Source organism: Nylanderia fulva, unplaced genomic scaffold (genome assembly GCF_048542155.1).
Source record: "Nylanderia fulva isolate GAGA-0341 unplaced genomic scaffold, ASM4854215v1 Scaffold96, whole genome shotgun sequence".
Classification (NCBI taxonomy): domain Eukaryota; kingdom Metazoa; phylum Arthropoda; class Insecta; order Hymenoptera; family Formicidae; genus Nylanderia; species Nylanderia fulva.
This window is the reverse complement of record NW_028191090.1, coordinates 364,105-389,504: the sequence shown is the minus strand read 5'-3', so window position 1 is coordinate 389,504 and position 25,400 is coordinate 364,105. Positions and strand designations below refer to the sequence as shown.

The 25,400-nt window shown below is 26.4% G+C and overlaps 3 protein-coding genes and 1 long non-coding RNA gene across 6 annotated transcripts; all 4 read right to left on the bottom strand.

Moving 5' to 3' along the window:
- Positions 1-3,374, bottom strand: LOC114940039 (leukocyte elastase inhibitor-like). 2 transcript variants are annotated; one of them, XM_029314514.2, is made up of 4 exons: positions 3,303-3,374; positions 2,185-2,441; positions 1,388-1,736; positions 1-867 (listed from the first exon to the last, which is right to left on the bottom strand). In XM_029314514.2, the coding sequence occupies exons 1-4, from the start codon at positions 3,331-3,333 to the stop codon at positions 293-295; spliced, it is 1,212 nt and encodes a 403-aa protein (XP_029170347.1). In that variant the 5' UTR covers positions 3,334-3,374; the 3' UTR covers positions 1-292. The 2 variants fall into 2 exon arrangements, with proteins under 2 accessions (XP_029170347.1, XP_029170348.1); XM_029314515.2 differs by having other exon boundaries at positions 2,185-2,438.
- A 7,195-nt stretch (positions 3,375-10,569) lies between these two features.
- On the bottom strand, positions 10,570-14,724 carry LOC114940049 (serine protease inhibitor 88Ea-like). Its single transcript, XM_029314527.2, has 4 exons — positions 14,595-14,724; positions 13,480-13,736; positions 12,681-13,029; positions 10,570-11,579 (listed from the first exon to the last, which is right to left on the bottom strand). The coding sequence occupies exons 1-4, from the start codon at positions 14,623-14,625 to the stop codon at positions 10,975-10,977; spliced, it is 1,242 nt and encodes a 413-aa protein (XP_029170360.2). The 5' UTR covers positions 14,626-14,724; the 3' UTR covers positions 10,570-10,974.
- A 762-nt stretch (positions 14,725-15,486) lies between these two features.
- LOC146719521 (uncharacterized) lies at positions 15,487-17,045 on the bottom strand. Its single transcript, XR_014926498.1, has 2 exons — positions 16,649-17,045; positions 15,487-15,563 (listed from the first exon to the last, which is right to left on the bottom strand). It is a non-coding gene; the product is annotated as an uncharacterized LOC146719521 (long non-coding RNA).
- Positions 17,046-19,375: 2,330 nt separating this feature from the next.
- Positions 19,376-24,652, bottom strand: LOC114940052 (serpin SMSB4-like). Of its 2 annotated transcripts, XM_029314532.2 has the most exons (5): positions 24,462-24,652; positions 23,284-23,540; positions 22,475-22,823; positions 20,671-20,883; positions 20,309-20,605 (listed from the first exon to the last, which is right to left on the bottom strand). In XM_029314532.2, the coding sequence occupies exons 1-5, from the start codon at positions 24,496-24,498 to the stop codon at positions 20,361-20,363; spliced, it is 1,101 nt and encodes a 366-aa protein (XP_029170365.2). In that variant the 5' UTR covers positions 24,499-24,652; the 3' UTR covers positions 20,309-20,360. The 2 variants fall into 2 exon arrangements, with proteins under 2 accessions (XP_029170364.2, XP_029170365.2); XM_029314531.2 differs by having other exon boundaries at positions 19,376-20,883.
- Positions 24,653-25,400: the final 748 nt, after the last annotated feature.

Here is a 25,400-nt window from a genome sequence, read left to right as displayed (position 1 = left end):
GGTTCGCACTTTGTTTTCTATATAAGTGCTTTAATTATAGAAAAGCATTTATTATTCTAATTAACCAATAAAAAGAAACCAATGTTTTATCAATAAAACGGCGTTTAGAATCCCTTTAACTCAAATCGACAAAAAATTGACTCAAAAGAAATTATAGCTTCAACACTTGCAGCATTTTGTAGTAACTTCAAATCTGTTATTAGTATTCGTTTCATAGTATTGTATGTCCGATTCGTATACCTACAAATTTAATATATATTCGTTCGTCTCAGCTAAAAGAAAAAAAAACAGCCTAGTCGAATTCATTGCAAACGCCGATAAAGAGAATGTTTCGATGCTGTTTGTCATAAATCAGCCAGACGAACGGATATTTGGATTGCACGTCGACTACTACACTCGAGTTCGGAAGGGAGCTTTGTCCGGTGATCACAGTCATCGCGCCCGCGACGGTGGCCTCTTTTGTGACCTTGACATGAGTACGGTGCACGACGTTGCCGAAGTGCACCTTGTGTCCGTCTTTTGCGAAGGAACTGTCCAGATCGACGGCGTCGGACGTCAATAATTGTTGGCAGTCTATCGCTCGCATCAGCCGGCGTGCATTGAAATTTTTCTCCAATTTGAAGACCGGCCAATATGAAAAATTGTTAACCCTACCTAATGAAGTCTGATGATCCAACACCTTGCGCAATTCGAGCATTCCTTCTTTGGTCGACAATAAATTGATCATATCGGAAATGGCAACGTGGTTAGGGATCACTTTCCACTTGTTGTCTGTGTCGAAGGAACAGGGTGCCAACACGAACAGCGATGTATTTCCATCCTTGTAGGGAAACTCGCCTATCAGCATGTGTAATTTCTTATGGAAACCTGGAAAAGAAAAATCATTAGAAATGTAGAGAACAAAGAAAACTGTAATTATTTAATTTTCTTGGTTTTTATGTACATATATAGTCAAGATTTGTTATTATGGTTACTTTAATTCTAGTAAAGAAACTTTCGTTCCGTATATAATCAAAAAATAGTTAACTGAAAATAATATTTATCGATAAAACAGATATAGCATCTCCTAATACTTATATATTTAATACTTACTATATTTTATAATTAATATTATTTATTAAATATTATATTTAATATTTGATATTATATATATTATATAATTAATATTTAATATTTATATATTTAATATTTAATATTATGAATTTAATGTTATATTTAATATTCAATATAGCTTTGGAAACCAGTTTATTGCCAGCAGAGATAAAGAGATAAAATGGTGTGCTTGAAATAATATGTTGACAGAATTTTTTTACTTAATTAATTATAAAAATCTAACTATAAATAGATTTATTATGAATATAAACATGAATAACGAAATAATACTCACTGCATTTAAACATCCGTTTGTCAGGATCAGTCGATGCACTTGATGCATCAGATTGATAGCCGATTGAAAGAAATTTTTGATTGCTGAAACGGAGTACGGTCATCAAAGCAATATCCATATTTCCATTGAGCGCGCTTAATTTCTGCGGATTATGAAAGTTCTCTGTCTGACATTGTATTTCTTCATTGATTCGATTTATATTCGCGTTAGTATCGTCGTCCAAGTTTACGAATCCACCGTTAAAAATTTCGTTTATCTGTGAAGGGTTTTCGGAAAGCTTACTTTTTTCAATAAAACACATACTTTTGCTCTCGTAATCGCATGCAGCCGCAGATGCAGATGCATTTTCCTAAAATAAGACATCAAACATTTGTGAGATCCCAAATCATTTATAAATAAAATATATTTGTCGTAAATCTAAATCGCTTTATTTACATTTTTATTCAAGTAGGCTGAATCTTTATGTTACGTTTTTTATTCTAAAATCGCGTCTACTTATTTAATTTAAATTATTAATTTATATAAATAATTTTAAATTAGATATATCGATAAGAAACTTTTTCTGAATTTCATTTATTGTTGTAAGATTTAAAATGTATCAAAGTTTCGAACCTACTTTGCATAAATATATTTTATTTATTACTTTTATTGCTTAATAAATTATTTAGAGTTGTGAAGTTCTTCATTTTTTGATAAATAAATTTATTTGTGATTTATACAAAATGTCATGAAAATTTTGAATCTTGTTCCAATATTGTTTCTATCAATTTATGCTAAAATGCTTCAAAATTATTTACCTCTGCGGTCATCTCCGTTACAAAGCTTTTATCAAAATTAACAGTATCTATCAAGTCACATTTTTCCGACACTTCCGTTAAAAAAAGGATTTCTTTTAAGTTTTCTTCGATAACACCACTGGACGTAAGATAAGCCAATAATAGTCCTTTATATAAGTTATATGGACTAAAGGCAAAATTGTCTTTCAAATTGAATAACTCATATTTACGTAGACATTTGATCGAGAACTTGAAAAGCGCCTCCGTGAATATTTCTTCTGATAGAGAATACAAAAAATAATATGAAAGAAAAAAAGTAAAATTGACGAAAAATATATAATATTGAAAATAGAAAATCAGGATAAAATACGCGATTAATAAATTAATTATTAGATAATGTATCACAATATTTGAAATTAAAACGGCGTTATAAGTAAGGAATGTAACGTATTAAAAGTAATTTGCAAATGTATACATAGGTAAATACATATTTATGATATCTCAAATTTAATTTTAAACTCGAGAAACATTATAATCAACAATATAAAAATAATCGAAAAAAAAATAGAGAAAGAGACTCGCAAATATATTATTACTTATGTTTACTAACATGTATACGTTTTAATCTTTGTTAATACATAACGAACTCTAAGAAAAATATTTTGCTCACATTTTCTACAAGTAGAATAAATGCAAAATTCGAGCTGGTGTAATTTTAATATTGATTTTATTTAATAGTAATATGTGATACTTAACAATAAAAAAAATATATTCTGTAATAATTTTATTTATTTAAAATGATCTGACAGTTATTCAAATATAATTTTATCGTCTACGCAGTGAAAGTCGTATATTAAAATTACATTTATTTCTTCTATACCTAATACGCAAAAATGTACCATAAAATATGAATGCCATCAGTCTTCGAAATAATGTACACGGCTCAATTTGAATCTAATGAATTATGAGGCTTGCTATGCAATGTGCTTTAAATTACGTTGAAATTTATAAGATTACATAAGAAAAGTATGTTAAAAGAATAATATTGCACAAAGGCTTATATCATTGGATATTCTTCTTAACTGTTTGTAAAATCGGAATCAAAATTGCATAATTTTGTAAACGATCTTTCGACTCACCAATTGTCTTCTTTTCATCTTTCTGCTCCATTTTAGGTTGTAAAATAGCAAAATCGTGGCAAACGCTTGCTGTGTCTGTTTGGTTCTCGATATTATGTAGCCGTTTTTATATATATTTATATTATGTGGCGCATGCGTATATTGTTGCCGAATGTAATTTGAGCGCGAAAACTTAATTAAATGTGACTTAACGCTTTGGACATTTGCATCGTCTAAAATTTTTCTTTTTAATCCAGAGCTACATATATCTATATAATATAAATATATAAATTTTGAAGCATTTTCATTAATGCAAAAATGTGTGAAAAAAATCTAAATATATCTTACAATAATTATTCAATGACTACATTGAACGTTTGTTTAAAATTGAATAATTAACAAAAAGAAATTATAATTTACATATTTTATCTAATTTTTACGTTTATTCAAATTTATTTTCTGCTATGAAAAATGAGGAAGTAATACTTTAAAATTTAATTTATTGAGATATATTTAAAACGCTAAAATAATACTTACATCAAAATATAAAACTTGACAACAGCATATATAAATATTTATTTATTGCAACTTATATTTTAGATTATTTTATATTCAATAAATTGACTGCAAAATTATAAAATTTTATACAATTACAAATGACAAACAATTTCAATGTTTCTCACAAAAAATATTAATATTGTTTATTTGAAGAATAAACCCTACAATTATATTTTCTATATATTTTGCTCAATTTGGCACTATTTACAATTAGATGAATAATACAATAATTAAAATTTATAAAATAGTAATCTAACAAAAAGTAATTAGTAAAATATTCGAAAAAAAACAGTCTTCATTTAAAGTTCGATGCTTTTTTTATGTTGGAAATGTCTAAAAGAAAATTAAACCAAGTTTTGTTCTGTATTTATTAATCGTATATTGGTGGACACTTTTGAGTGTAAATGTTTGGCCTATGACGGAGTCATTGCCTATAAGAAAAATATATATAATTAATTATAATTAATGTATTGTTAACAAATAATTACAATTTTATCAATCACCACACAGAGAATACTCTCTTAGAATTTACCCTGAGAATCATGATAATTATAAGACAATATGGCATTGGAAGAATTTTATAAGAGTGTCTCTGATTAATATTTACCATAATAAAAATATTAATATTTAGAATATAATTATTATTATTTAGAATATTATTATTAAATATTAATATTGACTACAATAATGTATAAATTATGTTCAATTAATTTTACTATGTACATAGTAAAATTTGCTATGTACATATTAATATCATATATTATAATAAATATTAATTAAAGAAACTCATAAAATTTTTCCAATATCATATCAAGGTGTCTAGCGGTCAGGGAAATCTGGAAAATCGGTCATTGTAAGGAAATTTTATAAATCTGAAATTGTCAGAGAAAATCAGGAAATTTTACTATTTATATGAATTTTTTTAAAATTCTACATTTGTTTCAATAATTTAAAATTTTTTATTAAATAAATATAAACTATTTTTTGACTCTAAGCACTCTAATTTTCTGTCTTGTTAAAAATCATCTACAGCGTGTTTGTTAATTTATATTTTCATCATCGTCTTTTATATTTATCATCGTCGTATTATTTTATTTCAATGTGTTTGATAGAGACAAAACTAAAAAATTTTATATAATATAAATAAAAAAAGTGATTATTTAAATAATAATGGTTACATGTTTGTTTTGATTATTGTACACAATTAGATTGTATAATTAATTTAAATTTTTGTTTTAACTACCGAACCTTTTTATTGTTGACAAAAATATTTCAAGGATTTCATAATTTAACATTTAATTGATTTATCACATACAGATATATGCAATTATATATTTGGAAAAAATAATATTAAAAAGTTAGGGAAAAAATTAATTTCTGACCTTAGAAAATTCGAAAAAATTAAGGAATTTTTTTCATGAGTCTGCTGGACCTCCCGTATATTATCCGCGATTACCATGATGTTTAAGGGTAAATTTTAAAAGAAAATTTTCTGCGTGCATTAACAATATTCTTTACCTTTAATTGAATAAAACGGCCGTTTTATTTACAGCAATATTCCATTTTTCCTAAAAGGCCATTGCAACGTTCCCATTTCTTTACACGATATCCTGGTCCTAAAACGTTACACCAGTCGCCAGCTGAGTGAGCGTAACATCCTGTCCAACGGCATTCAGCCTCGACCACAGACATCATCATTAACTCAGCGATGGCCAACATGCACACCACGAGCATCAATTTCAGAGCCATTTTCAGTTGTAAGGTTTCAGAGCTTATTAACTGTACTAACCGATGCCATCTTTGACTGTTATTTATACAAATTTCGGATGAGTGGAGAACCAATAATCGAGAAGCATAACGCAATTAATATAATTATTATTTACTCATTTTCTCGATAAATGACGTTGTTTTTAAAGCAGTGTAATTTTTCCGCTTGCGATAACACAAGATTACTTCGAGAGAAATATAGAAAAAAAATTAGTTAATTAAACTGAATGGCGTAAAGTATAAAACGAAGTAAATAAAATTCTCCAATGACCAAGCTCTTTTCCTCGTTGTAATTTGCAATTTAAATGAAACATAGATTCATTTTTTTTATTAATTCTAATTATTCTTTCGTTTTCCTTTATTGTAACGTCTAAGTAGTTTTTAGTTTTCTATTTAGTTTCCAGTCAACTTAAAATATACATGAAAAAATACAAATTAATCATATATACAGCCACAATATATGTAGCCTAAAATGGAGCGCAGGAAGTTGAGAAAATATCCACTAGTAAGAATAAATATTTTTTATATTATGAAACAATTTTAAATTCCGGCTTCACAAACAGATAATTAAAATATACAGCGCTAATGTTTTTCTCGTGTTATAATTATTATTTTCAACAAATTATTATTGGGTAATTTAATATATTTTGATGCAATAGTAACTATATTATATAGCAAATCTCGCGATTTTTTATGGAACTGGAAGAATTTTATAAGTTGAGAAAATATGCACTAGTAAGAATAAAAATTTTTTATATTATGAAACAATTTTAATTTCCGGCTTCACAAATAGATAATTAACATATACAGCGCTAATGTTTTTCTTGTGTTATAAATATTATTTTCAACAAATTATTATTGGGTAATTTAATATATTTTAATGCAATAGTAACTATATTATATAGCAAATTTCGCGATTTTTTATATTATTGGAAGAATTTTATAAAAGTTTCTTTGATTAATATTTACCACAATAAAAATATTAATACTTAGAATATAATTATTATTATTTAGAATATTATTATTAAATAATAATATCTACTACAATATGATATAAAATATGTTTAATTAATTTTACTATGTACATAGTAAATATTTTTAGTGTATAGTTATATATTTTATCAAAAGAACACAGAAATCTAAATCCAATTTATGATAAGTTGGTCTACAGTATATAATTGTCTATTTATTTATTTATTTATTTCGTTGTATTATCGAACTTTAATATTATTGTGTTTTTAACGTTTGACTTAAATTGATTTACTTGTCTCCTGTTTAACATTAGTAATTTTACTGTTGTCGAATTAACATCTTGAAAGGTACATTACATTATTTTTATATTATTTCAAATTTCTTCGTTAACAACTTTGTAAATTATTGTTTCATATCTTAATCATTGTATATTTTTTTTGTGCAGTTACACTTAAAAAGAACTTGTACCTAAGTGTCGAAACGTAGTGTTTCTAATTAAATTGTACTGGCCAGTTAGGTCGAAATTTCAATAAATTAATTAAATAAGTTACTAAACTACAAAAAAATTTTATACTACGAAAACGCGTAATTTTTATTTTTATTGTTTACAACAAACTGCAAAAGAAGATCGCAGTACATATATTTATATTTAATATAAAGTTACTAACAAGGAAACCATCACAAGTGTCCGACGCCGCTTTGATTTTTCTTAAACTATGTTATAAAGTACACAAATTCAAGGTACACGTATTTTTTTATACGTGCCCAATCGAAGGTTTAAAGGGTGATTCACCCTTATAAAAAAATTAAATTTTTTTTTCAAGAGAATATCACATAAACAAAATAAAAAAATGTTTGAAACAGAAGTACCTCGGATTTTAATGCACTTTATGCCTGTGTACTTCAATTTTACAAAATTTAAAATTTTTTCGAAATCTTCCCCCATCCCGTCTAATGACAAATTTTATAATTTTCAATTTGTTCATAAAATAGGAAAATCGGAAAGTTAAGCAGTTTTGATTGTTATATTATTTAACAATTATAATCTTACTCACTTAATGATAATCAACGCTGCTATTACATGAAATGTTTGCATTGGTAGTGAATTTTTTTGTCTGAGTGTTTTTTGTATAATTTTCAAATCTGACACCATTCTCTAACTACATCCCTCATTATAGAAGAAAACTGCTCTATCAAATCTTATCATGCATCAAAATTTTTCAATACTACATTGTTCTTGATAGATAACTATTTACCTGAAAATAAACTTAACCCACTAACTCGGATTAGTTTCAGGTTATACTACTCACGAATATATTTTTGTCGACGTATTGCATATTTTTAAATAACGTCATATAGGCATAAAATATATTTTTAAATGTCATTAAAATTTCTCAAAACTAAATTGTTCTTGATTTCAGAAGAAACATCATAACGATAGGACGTGTTCCTCTTTTAACTTTTAACTTTCAACATCATAACGATGGGACGTGTTTCTTTTTTAACTTTTAACTTTCAACATCATAACGATGGGACGTGTTTCTCTTTTAACTTTTAACTTTCGATTTTAAATAACACCATAGTGTGATGTTACGTTAACCTCGGTTTAATTAATAAATGTCATTAAAATTTCTCAAAACTAAATTGTTCTTATAGGATAACTTTTCGTGAAAATTAACTAAGATATTAAATCGGACAAATCTCGGGCTGTACTACTCATAAATATATTATTGTCTGCCTATTGCATATTTTAAAATAATGTCGTTAAATCTCTAAATACTACATCGTTTTTTGGTAGATAATTACTTTCGTAAAATTAGGATAAAGTATTGAATCGGACTAATTTCGAGTTTTAATACTCAGGAATATATTTTTATCGGCGTATAGCATATTTTTACATAATGTCCTCATATCTTTCAATATTACATTATTTATTGTAAGTAACTACTTTCTTGCAAATTAGATTAGTTCATTAAGTTGGAATAATCTTAGTTTATACTACTAACAAATATATTTTTGTCGGCGTATAATATATTTTTAAATAATGTCATATCGGCATAGAGTATATTTTTAAATAATGTCATTAAAATATACCATTACTACATTGTTCTTAATAAAGAACCATTTTCGTAAAAATTAACTTAGTTCACATTACGTCGGACGAATCTCAAGTTATACTACTCACGAATACATTTGTGTCGGCGTATAGCATATTTTTACATAATGTTGTCAAATCTGTTAATACTACTTTGTTTGTGGTAAATATATTTTTGTGAAAATTAGCTTATTGTTAGTCCATTAAATCGGATTAATCTTCGGTTATACTACTCACAAATATATATTTTTGTCGGCGTATTGATATTTTAAAATAACATCGTCAAAGTTTCTTAATACTATTGTACATCGTTTTTAATAGATAACTACCTTCGTGAAAATTAACTTAATCCACAAACGTCTATAATAAACTAGATTGCTAACATCGATTTCGGACGTGCATCGCATGAAGTTTCCGGTTGTATGAGAGAAAATGGCGGCAGTCTTGAATATATCAGCATGATCGATGAAATAGTTGTCATAAATAGTGCTGTCATATAAACTGCTGTCAGAAGAAATAAAACAATAGCACATTTCATGGCCACGCTGATACACACAGACACTATATGTATGTAAAACTTACATAAATGTCAAATGTTTGACACACAAAATCGCCCCCATTTTCTCTCATACAACCGGAAACTTCATACAACGCAAGTCATACTATTCAAATAGTGACATATTGATAATCTAGTTTAGTATAGACATCTGTCTTAATCTATTAAGTCGGATTAATATCGAGTTATACTACTCACGGATACATTTGTGTCGGCGTATAGCATATTTTTACATAATGTTGTCAAATCTGTTAATACTACTTTGTTGTTGATAAATATTTTTTTGTGAAAATTAGCTTATTGTTAGTCCATTAAGTCGGATTAATCTCAGGTTATATTACTCACAAATATATATTTTTGTCTGCGTATAGTACATTTTTAAATAATGTCATAATGGCATATTTTTGAATAATGTCTTTAAATTTTCTTAATACCACATCGTTTTTTGTAGATAACTGCGTTTGTGAAAATTAGCTAATCCACAAAATCGAACTAATTTCGGATTATACTACTCTTGAATTAATTTTTATTGGCGTATAGCATATTTTTAAATAATGTCATAACGGCATAAAATTAATTTTTTATATCAAAACATATCATTTGTGTGTGTGTGCTTTTAAAACTTAATATTTTTTTTTATTTATAATTGTATAAATAAACGTTATTTTGTACATCATGATATAATTATGAAAATATAAAAAAATAGATAGACACCTATATACGCATGTAGCATATATCAAGTAAAAAAGAATCAAACATTTATCTATTCTGTTATAATTGTAACCATAAAAACAAAAGATGTTCATTTGATTCATTATTTTAAAATAAAGTATGATGCCATATCAATATTACAGCAAAATTAGAAATAACATAGTGTTAAGCATATGGTTATACATATATAAAGTAGAAAAAGACAATTCAATTGTATTTATATCTTATTACAATATAAAAATAATATGTTATAATTTATCACATTATAAAAATAATATTTCTACTAATTGTATAAGCTGTACTATGTAAATAATATATAATATTAAATTTTGACAACAAATGGTGTTTTTTTAACAATTTCTTTATCGTTCTCGATATAAATAATTTTATGACAATTTTATGACAGAAATATTAAATATATATACATACATAAATGCATTTAAATAAATATATGTATATAACATATTAATACAATATACATATATGTACATACATATTTTAAAAATACAATATGTACGTATATATAATAAAAATATTCAATGCATATATATATATATATATATATATATATTTATATGCATAACACATATACCATACATATGCATGTGTTAATACATATATGCACATATAATTTCTGATTTACTGAAATTTAACATTTACATATTATCAGATAATCACATCGACTTTTTCTAATATAATATGTCCTTTTGATGAGTAAAAAAAACGACAGTAATAACGACCGTAATAAAACGAAGTAATTGTAAAACAATAATATTCAAGAATAAAATAAAAAATGTAAGAATAAATTAATGACTATACTCAAACAAATCATATTTCCGAAATACTTTAAGCGATACGATGTTTTCTTTTTGTCTCAATTTTTCGAAAATTCATAAATGTAACTTAATTTAATATCAAACGAATGTAAATTTTTATGCCATTATAACAATAACTTAATTTAATATCAAGCGAATGTACATTTTTATGCTACTAAAGATTGATTTATGTCACCGAAATTTTAACAGAATTTGATTCTAAATTTCTAAATTTGAATTCAAATTTTTAAATTTGAATTCATTGCAAATGCCGATAAAAAGAATGTTTCGATGCTGTTTGTCATATATCAACCAGACAAACGGATATTTGGATTGCACGTTGACTACTTCTTTCAAGTTCCGAACGGAGCTTAGTCCGGTGATCACAGTCATCGCGCCCGCGACGGTGGATTTTTTTGTGACCTTGACGTGAATATGGTGCACGACGTTGCCAAAGTGCACTTTGTGTCCATCTTTTGCGAAGGAACTGTCCAGATCGACGGCGTCGGACGTCAATAATCGTTGACAGTCTATCGTTTGCAGCAGCTGGCGTATATTGAAATTTTTCTCCAATCTGAAGACCGGCCAATATGAAAAATTGTTAACTTTACCTAATGAAGTCTGATGATCCAATATTTTGCGCAATTTGAGCATTCCTTTTTTGGTCGACAATACATCGATCATATTGGAAAGGGCAACGTGGTTAGGGGTCACTTTCCACTTGTCGTCTGTGTCGAAGATACAGGGTGCTAACACAAACAGCGATGTATTTCCATTCTTGTAGGGAAACTCGCTTACAAGCATTTGTAATTTCTTATGGAAACCTGGAAAAGAAAAATTATTGGAAATGTAGAGGAGAAAGAAAACTGTAATTATTTAATTTTCTTGGTTTTTTATGTACATATTTAGTCAAGATTTGTTATTATGGATACTTTAATTTTAGTAAAAAATTTTTCGTTCCGTATATAACCAAAAAATAGTTAAATAAAAATAATATTTATCGATAAAACAGATATAGCATCTTCTTTATATATATATATATTAAATACTATATTTAATAATTAATATTTTATATTAAATATTATATTTATTATATAATATTATATATTAAATATTATATTTAATATTTAACGTATAAGACGGGCAACAAGAGCCAAATCGCGGATGACAATGCGTTATCCAAACGAAACTAAATAATTTTCCCGTTAGAATTAAATACCGGTGCACAAGGCACCAAATTTTACTTGGACACGGCCAAGATTTTAAATATGAAATAATCTCATATTTGAGATTTAATTTCAATACCCCTTTTAACCTACCTACGGAAAATAAATAAATGAATGCAAGAGAAAAATATAGATCCGAAAATCGCTGAATCGGGATTTCGGATCTATATTTTTCTCTTGCATTCATTTATTTATTTTCCGTAGGGTGGTTCAAAGGGGTATTGAAATTAAATCTCAAATATGAGATTATTTCATATTTAAAATCTTGGCCGTGTCCAAGTAAAATTTGGTGCCTTGTGCACCGGTATTTAATTCTAACGGAAAAATTATTTAGTTTCGTTAGGATAACGCATTGTCATCCGCGATTTGGCTCTTGTTGCCCGTCTTATACGTTAAATTTATATTTATATTTCAGAGTCTTGTTAAAACTCTTATATTATATTTAATATTTGATATTTTATATATTATATAATTAATATTTAATATTTATATATTTAATATTTAATATTATATATTTAATGTTATATTTAATATTCAATATAGCTTTGGAAACTAGTTTATTGCGAGAACAGATATAGAAATAAAATGGTGTGCTTGAAATAATATGTTGACAGAATTTTTTTACTTAATTAATTATAAAAATCTAACTATAAATAGATTTATTATGAATATAAACATGAGTAATGAAAAAATACTCACTACATTTAAACATCCGTTTATCAGGTTTAGTCGATGCACTTGATGCATCAGATTGATAGCCGATAGAAAGAAATTTTTGCTTGCTTAAACGGAGTACGGTCATCAAAGCAATATCCATATCTCTATTGAGCGCGCCTAATTTCTGCGGATTATGAAAGTTCTTTGTCTGACATTGTATTTCATCATTGATTCGATTTATATTCGCGTTAGTATCGTCGTCCAAGTTTACGAATCCACCGTTAAATATTTTGTTTATTTTTGAAGGGTCTTCGGAAAGATTACTTTGTTCAATAAAACACATACTTTTGCTCTCGTAATTGCATTCAGCCGCAAATGCAGATGCATTTTCCTAAAATAAAAAGACATCAAACATTTGTGAGATACCAAATTATTTATAAATAAAATATATTTGTCGTGTATCTAAATCGCTTTATTTACATTTCTATTCAAGTACACTGAATCTTTATGTTACTTTTTTTATTCTAAAACCGCGTCTACTTATTTAATTTAAATTATTAATTTATATAAATAATTCTAAATAGATATCTCGATAAGAAACTTTTTCTGAATTTCATTTATCTTTGTAAGATTTAAAATGTATCAAAGTTTCGAACCTACTTTGCATAAACATATTTTTTTTATTACTTTTATTGCTTAATAAATTATTTAGAGTTGTGAAGTTCTCCATTTTTTTATAAATAAATTTATTTGTGATTAATACAAAATGTCATGAAAAGTTTAAATTTTGTTCCAATATTGTTTTAATCAATTTATGCTAAAATGCTTCAAAATTATTTACCTCTGCGGTCATCTCCGTTTCAAAGCTTTTATCAAAATTAACAGTATCTATCAAGTCACATTTTTCCGACACTTCCGTTAAAAAAAGGATTTCTTTTAAGTTTTCTTCGATAACACCACTGGACGTAAGATAAGCCAATAATAGTCCTTTATATAAGTTATATGGACTGAAGGCAAAATTGTCTTTCGAATTGTAAAACTCATATTTATGTAGACATTTGATCGAGAACTTAAAAAGCGCCTCCGTGAATATTTCTTCTGATATAGGATACAAAAAATAATATGAAAGAAAAAAAGTAAAATTGACGAAAGATATATAATATTGAAAATAGAAAGTCAGGATAAAATACGATTAATAAATTAATTATTAGATAATATATCACAATATTTAAAATTAAAGCGGCGTTATAAGTAAGAAATGTAACGTATTAAAAGTAATTCGCAAATGTATACATAGATAAAGACATATTTATGATATTATAAATTTAATTTTAAACTCGAGAAACATTATAATCAACAATATAAAAATAATCGAAAAAAAATAGAGAAAGAGACTCGCAAATATATTATTACTTATGTTTACTAACATGTATACGTTTTAATCTTTGTTAATACATAACAAACTTTAAGAAAAATATTTTGCTCACATTTTCTACAAGTAGAATAAATGCAAAATTCGAGCTTGTGTGATTTTAATATTGATTATATTTAATAGTAATATGTGATACGTAACAGTAAAAAAAATATATTCTGTAATAATTTTATTTATTTAAAAAGGTCTGACAATTATTCAAATATAATTTTGTCGTCTACGCAGTAAAAGTCGTATATTAAAATTACATTTATTTCTTCTATACCTAATACGCAAAAATGTACCATAAAATATGAATGCCATCAGTTTTCGAAATAATGTACACGGCTCAATTTGAATCTAATGAATTATGAGGCTTGTTATGCAATGTGCTCTAAATTACGTTGAAATTTATAAAATTACCTAAGAAAAGTATGTTAAAAGAATAATATTGCACAAAGACTAATATCATTGGATATTTTTCTTAACTGTTTGTAAAATCGGAATCAAAATTGCACAATTTTGTAAACGATCTTTCGACTCACCAATTGTCTTCTTTTCATCTTTCTGCTCCATTTTAGGTTGTAAAATAGCAAAATCGTGGCAAACGCTTGCTTTGTCTGTTTGGTTCTCGATATTATGTAGCCGTTTTTATATATATTTATATTATGTGACGCATGCGTATATTGTTGCCGAATGTAATTTGTGCGCGAAAATTTAAATTAGATGTGACTTAATGCTTTGGACATTTGCTTCGTCTAAAATTTTTTTATTTTAATTTAGAGCTACATATATCTATATAATATAAATATATAAATTTTGACGCATTTTCATTAATGCAAAAATGTGTGAAAAAAACCTAAATATATCTTAAAATAATTATTCAATGACTACATTGAACGTTTGTTTAATATTAAATATTTAACAAAAAGAAATTATAATCTACATATTTTATCTAATTTTTACGTTTATTCAAATTTATTTTCTGCGATGAAAAGTGAGGAAGTAATACTTTAAAATTTAATTTATTGAGATATATTTAAAACGCTAAAATAATACCTACATCAAAATATAAAACTTGACAACAGCATATATAAATTTTTATTCATTGGAACTTATATTTTAGATTATTTTATATTCAATAAATTGACTGCAAAATTATAAAATTTTATACAATTATAAATGACGAACAATTTCAATATTTCTCACAAAAAATATTAATATTGTTTATTTGAAGAATAAACTCTACTACTATATTTTCTATATATTTTGCTCAATTTGGCATTATTTACAATTAGATGAAAAATACAATAATTGAAATTTTTAGAATAGTAATCTAACAAAAAGTAATTAGTAAAGTATTCGAAAAAAGACAGTCTTCATTTAGAGTTCGATGATTTTTTATGTTGGAATTGTTTAAAAGAAAATAAAACCAAGTTTTGTTCTGTATTTAATAATCGTTTATTGGTGGACACTTTTGGGTGTACATTTTAGGCCTATGACGAAGTCATTGTCTATAAAAAAAATATAAATAATTAATTAAAATTAATGTATTGTTAACAAATAATTACAACTTTGTCAAATACCACACAGAAAGAATTCTCTTAGAATTTACCCTGAGAATCATGATAATTATGAGACAATATGGGACTGGAAGAATTTTATAAGAGTTTCTCTGATTAATATTTACCACAATAAAAGTTTTAATATTTAGAATATAATTATTATTATTTAGAATATTATTATTAAGTATTAATATCTACTACAATAATGTATAAAATATATTCAATTAATTTTATTATGTACATAGTAAAATTTGCTATGTACATATTAATATCATATATTATAATAAATATTAATTATAAAAACTCATAAAATTTTTCCAATATCATATCAAGGTGTCTAGCGGTCAGGGAAATCTGGAAAACCGGGCATTGTCAGAGAATTTTATAAATCTGGAATTGTCAGGGAGAGTCAGGAAATTTTACTGTTTATCTGTATATTTTCACATTATTCTACATTTGTCTCAATAATTTGAAATTTTTTATTAAATAAATTTAAACTTTTTCTTGATTTCAAGGACTCTAATTTCTTGTCTTGTTAAAAATCATCTACAGCGTGTTTGTTAATTTATATCTTCATCATCGTCTTTTATATTTATCATCGTCGTATTATTTTGTTTTAATGTGTTTGATAGAGACAAAACTAAAAAAATTTATATAATATAAATAAAAAAAGTGATTATTTAAATTATAGTTACATGTTTGTTTTGATTATTGTACACAATTAGATTGTATAATTAATTTAAATTTTTGTTTAACCTACCGAATCTTTTCATTGTTGACAAAAATATTTCAAGGATTTCATAATTTAACATTTAATTGATTTATCACATACAGATATATGCAATTATATATTTGGAAAAAATAATATTAAAAAATCAAGAAAAAAATTAATTTCTGATTTAAGAAAATTCGAAAAAATGAGGGAATTTTTTTCATGAGTCTGCTGGACCTCCCGTATATTATCCGCGATTACCATGATTTTCAGGGTAAATTTTAAAAGAAAATTTTCTGCGTGCATTAACAATATTCTTTACCTTTAATTGAATTACCATTGCCGTTTTATTTACAGCAATATTCCATTTTTCCTTAGGAGGCCATTGCAACGTTCCCATTTCTTTACACGATATCCTGGTCCTAAAACGTTACACCAGTCGCTAGCTGAGTGAGCGTGACATCCTGTTTAACGGCATTCAGCCTCGACCACAGACATCATCATTAACCCAGCGATGGCCAACATGCACACCACGAGCATCAATTTCAGAGCCATTTTCAGTTGTGAGGTTTTAGAGCTTATTAACTGTACTAACCGATGCCATCTTTGACTGTTATTTATACAAATCCCGGATGAGTGGAGAACCAATAATCAAGAAGCATTACGCAATCAATATAATTATTATTTACTCATTTTTTCGATAAATGACGTTGTTTTTAAAGCAGTGTAATTTTTCCGCTTGCGATAACACAACATTACTTTGATAGAAATATAGAAAAAAAATTAGCTAATTAAACAGAATGGCGTAAAGTAGGAAACGAAGTAAATAAAATTTCTCAATGACCGAGCTCTTTTCCTCGTTGCAATTTGCAATTTAAATGAAAAATAGATTTATTTTTTTTTATTAATTCTAATTATTCTTGCGTTTTCCTTTATTGTAACGTCATAGTAGTTTTTAGTTTTCTATTCAGTTTTCAGTCAACTTAAAATATACATGAAAAAATACAAATCAATCATATATACAGCCACAATATATGTAGCCTAAAATGGAGCGCAGGAAGTTGAGAAAATATCCACTAGTAAGAATAAAAATTTTTTATATTATAAAACAATTTTAATTTCCGGGTTCACAAATAGATAATTAAAATATACAGCGCTAATGTTTTTCTCGTGTTATAATTATTATTTTATACAAATTATTATTGAATATGTCAGCATGATCGATGAAATTGTCATAAATGGTGCTGTCATATAAACTGTTGTCAGAAGAAATAAAACAATAGCACATTTCATAGCCACGCTGATACACATAGTCACTATATGTAAAACTCACATAAATATCAACATGATCGATAAAATTGTTGTCATAAATAGTGCTGTCATAAAAACTGCTGTCAATAGAAATAAAACAATAGCACATTTCATAGCCACGCTGATACACACAGACACTATATGTAAAACTTACATAAATGTCAAGTTTGACACACAAAATCGTCGCCATTTTCTCTCATACAACCGGAAACTTCATACAACGCAAGTCATACTATTCAAATAGTGACATGTTGGTAATCTAGTTTAGTATAGACATCTGTTTTAATCTATTAAGTCGGATTAATATCGAGTTATACTACTCACAAGTATATTTGTGTCGGCGTATAGCATATTTTTACATAATGTCGTCAAATCTGTTAATACTACTTTGTTTGTGGTAAATATATTTTTGTGAAAATTAGCTTATTGTTAGTCCATTAAGTCGGATTAATCTCAGGTTATACCACTCACAAATATATATTTTTGTCGGTGTATTGATATTTTAAAATAACATTGTCAAATTTTTTTAATACTACATTGTTTTTAGTAGATAACTACTTTTGTAAAAATTAATTTAATTTACAGACGTCTATAATAAACTAGATTGCTAACATGAATTTCGGACGTGCGTCGCATGAAGTTTCCGGTTGTATGAGAGAAAATAGCGGCAGTCTTGAATATGTCAGCATGATCGATAAAATTGTCATAAATAGTGCTGTCATAAAAACTGCTGTCAGAAGAAATAAAACAATAGCACATTTCTTGGCCACGCTGATACACACAGACACTATATGTAAAACTCACATAAATGTCAAGTTTGACACACAGAATCGCCGCAATTTTCTCTCATACAATCGGAAACTTCATACAACGCAAGTCATACTATTCAAATAGTTGGTAATCTAGTTTAGTATAGACATCTGTCTTAATCTGTTAAGTCGGATTAATATCGAGTTATACTACTCACGAATATATTTGTGTCGGCGTATAGCATATCTATGCATAATGTCGTCAAATCTGTTAATACTACTTTGTTTTTGGTAAATATATTTTTGTGAAAGTTAGCTTATCGTTAGTCTATTAAGTCGGATTAATCTCAGGTTATACTACTCACAAATATATATTTTTGTCTGCGTATAGTACATTTTTAAATAATGTTATAATGGCATATTTTTAAATAATGTTTTCAAATTTTCTTAATACCACGTCGTTTTTTGTAGATAACTGCGTTTGTGAAAATTAGCTAAGTCCGCAAAGTCGGACTAATTTCGGGTTATATTACTCTTGAATATATTTATATTGACGTATAGCATATTTTTAAATAATGTAATAACGGCATAAAATTTATTTTATACATCAAAGCATATCATTTGCTTTTAAAGCCAAATATGTTTTTTTATTTATAATTATATAAATAAACGTTATTTCGTACATCATGATATGGTATATACAAGAAATGGTGTTTTCCTAACAATTCCCCTATCGTTCCCGATATAAATAATTTCATGACAATTTTGACAAAAATATTGAATATTTATACATACATATGTTAAATGCATTTAAATAAATATATGTATATAACATATTAATACAATATACATATATGTACATACATATTTTAAAAATACAATATGTACGTATATAAAAATATTCAATGCATATATATGTATATATATATATTTATATGCATAAACATATACCATACATATGTATGTGTAAATACATATATCCACATATATTTTCTAATTTACTGAAATTTAACATTTACATATTATCAGATAATCACATCAACTTTTTCTAATATATTATGTTCTTTTGATCAGTAAAAAAAACGACAGTAATAACGACAGTAATAAAACGAAACAATTGTAAAACAATAATATTCAAGAATAAAATAAAAAATGTGAGAATAAATTAATGCCTATACTCAAACAAATTATATTTTCGAAATACTTTAAGCGATACGATGTTTTCTTCTTCTCTCAATCTTCCGAAGATTCATAAATGTAACTTAATTTAAAATCAAACAAATGTAAATTTTTATGCCATTATAACAATTATTTAATTTAATATCAAGCGAATGTACATTTTTATGCTACCAAAGATTGATTTATGTCACCGAAATCTTAACAAAATTTGATTCTAAATTCTTTTCTATTTTATCGATAAATCATCATTTCTGTGCACCCTTTTCTTTTTATTTGTTGAATAAAATAATAAATGCTTCTTCACGACTACAGTACATATAGAAATAATACGCGAACCGACCAATTTCATATTGTATTATATTTTATTTTACAATATGTAAATAATAAAATAAAATTTTAAATTTTTAATTAAACAAAACATTTTGGATATAATATCACGCAGTAGGTTCGCACTTTGTTTTCTATATATGTGCTTTAATTATAGAAAAGCATTTATTATTTTAATTAACCAATAAAAAGAAACCAATGTTTTATCAATAAAACAGGACGGCGTTTAGAATCCCTTTAACTCAAATCGACAAAAGATTGACTCGAAATAAATTATAGCTTCAACAATTGCAGCATTTTGTAGTAACTACAAATCTGTTATTATAGCATTCGTTTCATAGTATTGTATGTCCGATTCGTATACCTACGAATTTAATATATATTCGTTCGTCTCATCTAAAAGAAAAAAAAACAGCTTAGTCGAATTCTTTGCAAGCGCCGATAAAGGGGATGTTTCGATACTCTTCGTCATAAATCAGCCAGACAAACGGATATTTGGATTGCACGTCGACTACTACACTCAAGTTCGGAAAGGAGCTTTGTCCGGTGATCAAAGTCATCGCGCCCGCGACGGTGGCCTCTTTTGTGACCTTGACATGAGTACGGTGCACGACGTTGCCGAAATGCACCCTGTGTCCGTCTTTTGCGAAGGAATTGTCCAGATTGACGGCGTCGGACCTCAATAATCGTTGGCAGTCTATCGCTCGCAGCAGCTGGCGTATATTGAAATTTTTCTCCAATTCGAAGACCGGCCAATATGAAAAATTTTTAACCTTACCTAATGAAGTCTGATGATCTAACACCTTGCGCAATTCGAGCATTCCTTCTTTGGTCGACAATACATTGATCATATTGGAAATGCCAACGTGGTTACGGATCACTTTCCACTTGTCGTCTGCGTCGAAGAAACAGGGTGCCAACACGAACAGCGATGTATTTCCATTCTTATAGGGAAACTCGACTACAAACATGTTTAATTTCGTATGCAAACCTGGAAAAGAAAAATTATTGAAAATTTATACAGCACAGATTATTGCAATTATATTGCAGCAACGTTGCAATGTTGCAAGTTGCAATGCAACATTATAAAGGCATCGCAGAGATATAGGTGCACAAAATTCCAGCACACTTGTAGCAACATGACATTAATATTTCGGAAATAATGCATTTAATCCAAATTCTATAATTTATATATTGTAATATATATACATATATATACCCAGCAAACATCAAGTTACAGCTATATAATTGTTAGTTGTAATTTTCCACTCAAAAATATAATACATGTATTATAACAATTATATTGTTGAGTGGAAAATTACAACTAACAATTATATAACTGTAACCTGGTATTTGCTGGGTATAATACTGTAATAAAATAATTTTTTGCAATATTGTACAATAAAAGATGTTAACGATAATCAATAATTTTATCATCTTCTAAAAAGCGGATATTTTAACATTGCTGCAATTCAACAGCAATGATGTAGCAACATTTTGCAGTGAATTTGCAATATTGCAATATTGCGGTGAAAGATTGTTGTAATGTTTTTGCAATCTAACGGTGCTGTATGGGAATGTAGAGGAGAAAGAAAACTGTAATTATTTAATTTTCTTGGTTTTTTATGTACATATTTAGTCAAGATTTGTTATTATGGATACTTTAATTTTAGTAAAGAATTTTTCGTTCCATACATAACCAAAAAATAGTTAAATGAAAATAATATTTATCAATAAAACAGATATAGCATCTCCTTAATACTTATATATTTAATACTATATTTAATAATTAATATTATATATTAAATATTATGAATATAAGTATGCTGTCTTCTAAGCCGGGCAATAGAGCCAAGGAAACCAAACGAAAAATTAATTAAACGGAACTGTATCTCAATTTGAAATCCCAAAGTTCCACATATAAATTAATTTCGAAACTTACATATGGAGAAATAAGCGAGAAAAATATAGGTCCGAAAAGTCGCTGAAGCGGGAACCTATATTTTTTCGGACCTATATTTTTCCCGCTTATTTCTCCATATGTAAGTTTCGAAATTAATTTATATGTGGAACTTTGGGATCTTAAATTGATATACAGTTCCGTTTAATTAATTTTTCGTTTCGTTTCCTTGGCTCTATTGCCCGGCTTAGAAGACAGCATACTTATATTCTTTATATTGAGAGTCGATAAAAATATTTATTTCTGAGATTAAATATTATATTTAATATTTAATATTATATATTAAATATTATATTTAATATTTGATATTAAATTTATATATTATATAATTTATATATTATATATATTATATATTAATTTATATATTATATAATTTAGATTTATATATTATATAATTAATATTTAATATTTATATATTTAATATTTAATATTATATATTTAATGTTATATTTAATATTTAATATAGCTTTGGAAACCAGTTTATTGCCAGAAGAGATAAAGAGATAAAATGGTGTGCTTGAAATAATATGTTGACAGAATTTTTTTACTTAATTAATTATAAAAATCTAACTATAAATAGATTTATTATAAATATAAACATGAGTAATGAAAAAATACTCACTGCATTTAAACATCCGTTTATCAGGATCAGTCCATGCACTTGATGCATCAGATTGATAGCCGATTGAAAGAAATTTTTGCTTGCTTAAACGGAGTACGGTCATCAAAACAATATCCATATTTCTATTGAACGCGCCTAATTTCTGCGGACTATGAAAGTTCTCTGTCTGACATTGTATTTCTTTATTGATTCGATTTATATTCGCGTTAGTATCGTCGTCCAAGTTTACGAATCCACCGTTAAAAATTTTGTTTATCTGTGAAGGATCTTCGGAAAGCTTACTTTTTTCAATAAAACACATACTTTTGCTCTCGTAATCGCATTCAGCCGCAGATGCAGATGCATTTTCCTAAAATAAAAAGACATCAAACATTTGTGAGATTCCACATCATTTATAAATAAAATATATTTGTGGTGTATCTAAATCGCTTTATTTACATTTCTATTCAAGTAGGCTGAATCTTTATGTTACGTTTTTTATTCTATTGTAAAATCGCGTCTACTTATTTAATTTAAATTATTAATTTATATAAATAATTCTAAATTAGATATCTCGATAAGAAACTTTTTCTGAATTTCATTTATTGTTGTAAGATTTAAAATGTATAATATCAAAGTTTCGAACCTACTTTGCATAAATATATTTTATTTATTACTTTTATTGCTTAATAAATTATTTAGAGTGGTAAAGTTCTTAATTTTTTTAAAATAAATTTATTTGTAATTTATACAAAATCTCATGAAAATTTTAAATTTTGTTCCAATATTGTTTCTATCAATTTATGCTAAAATGCTTCAAAATTATTTACCTCTGCGGTCATCTCCGTTTCAAAGCTTTTATCAAAATTAACAGTATCTATCAAGTCACATTTTTCCGACACTTCCGTTAAAAAAAGGATTTCTTTTAAGTCCTTTTCGATAACACCACTGGACGTAAGATAAGCCAAAAATAGTCCTTTATATAAGTTATATGGACTGAAGGCAAAACTGTCTTCCGAATTGTAAAACTCATATTTATGTAGACATTTGATCGAGAACTTGAAAAGCGCCTCCGTGAATATTTCTTCTGATAGAGGATACAAAAAATAATATGAAAGAAAAAAAAGTAAAATTGACGAAAAATGTATATAATTGAAAATAGAAGGTCAGGATAAAATACGATTAATAAATTAATTATTAGATAATGTATCACAATATTTGAAATTAAAACGGTGTTATAAGTAAAAAATGTAACGTATTGAAAGTAATTTGCAAATGTATACATAGATAAATACATATTTATGATATCACAAATTTAATTTTAAACTCGAGAAACATTAAAATCAACAATATAAAAATAATCGAAAAAAAAATAGAGAAAGAGACTCGCAAATATATTATTACTTATATACAGAAACGTCGTGAAATAATTAAATATAATTTGCTAGTTACGTCGAAGTCAAGTTTTCCAAGCTTATTATTACTTATGTTTATTAACATGTATACATAACGAACTCTAAGAAAAATATTTTGCTCACATTTTCTACAAGTAGAATAAATGCAAAATTCGAGCTCGTGTGATTTTAATATTGATTATATTTAATAATAATATGTGATACTTAACAATAAAAAAAAATATAATCTGTAATAATTTTATTTATCTAAAAAGGTCTGACAGTTATTCAAATATAATTTTGTCGTCTACGCAGTGAAAGTCATATATTAAAATTAAATTTACTTCTTCTATACCTAAAACGCAAAAATGTACCATAAAATATAAATGCCATCAGTCTTCGAAATAATGTACATGGCTCAATTTGAATCTAATAAATTATGAGGCTTGTTATGCTATGTTCTCTAAATTACGTTGAAATTTATAAAATTATTTAAGAAAAGTATGTTAAAAGAATAATATTGCACAAAGGCTAATATCATTGGACATTTTTCTTAACTGTTTGTAAAATCGAAATCAAAATTGCATAATTTTGTAAACGATCTTTCAACTTACCAATTGTCTTTTCATTCTTTTTATCTTTCTGCTCCATTTTAGGTTGTAAAATAGCAAAATTGTGGCAAACGCTTGCTTTGTCTGTTTGGTTCTCGATATTATGTAGCCGCCGTCTTTATATATATTTATATTATGTGGCGCATGCGTATATTGTTGCCGAATGTAATTTGTGCGCGAAAACTTAAATTAGATGTGACTTAACGCTTTTGTACATTTGCATTGTCTAAAATTTTTCTTTTTAAATCCAGAGCTACATATTTCTATATAATATAAATATATAAATTTTGACGCATTTTTATTAATGCAAAAATGTGTGAAAAAAACCTAAATATATTTTATAATGATTATTCAATGACTACATTAAATGTTTGTTTAATATTGAATATTTAACAAAAAGAAATTATAATCTACATATTTTATCTAATTTTTACGTTTATTCAAATTTATTTTCTGCGATGAAAAGTGAGGAAGTAATACTTTAAAATTTAATTTATTGAGATATATTTAAAACGCTAAAATAATACTTACATCAAAATATAAAACTTGACAACAGCATATATAAATATTTATTCATTGCAACTTATATTTTAGATTATTTTATATTCAATAAATTGACTGTAAAATTATAAAATTTTATACAATTTTATACAAATTTCTCAAAATCGTGAAATGATAAAATAATTTAAAAAACTTAATTTATATAAAAACTTAAAAAACTATGAGAAACGACTAATCTCATTTCGGTTATTTTTTTTAACAATGTAGTTACAGCATTTTTGAATAATTAAAAGATCTATATTCCTAATAACCGTTTCATATCCGAATCGTATCTTAATCTGTGATAATCATCTTGATTTAAGCCTACTATAAAATAGATTTATTGCAAACGCCGATGCAGAGGATGTCTCGTTGCTGTCATAAATCAGCTAGAGAAACGGA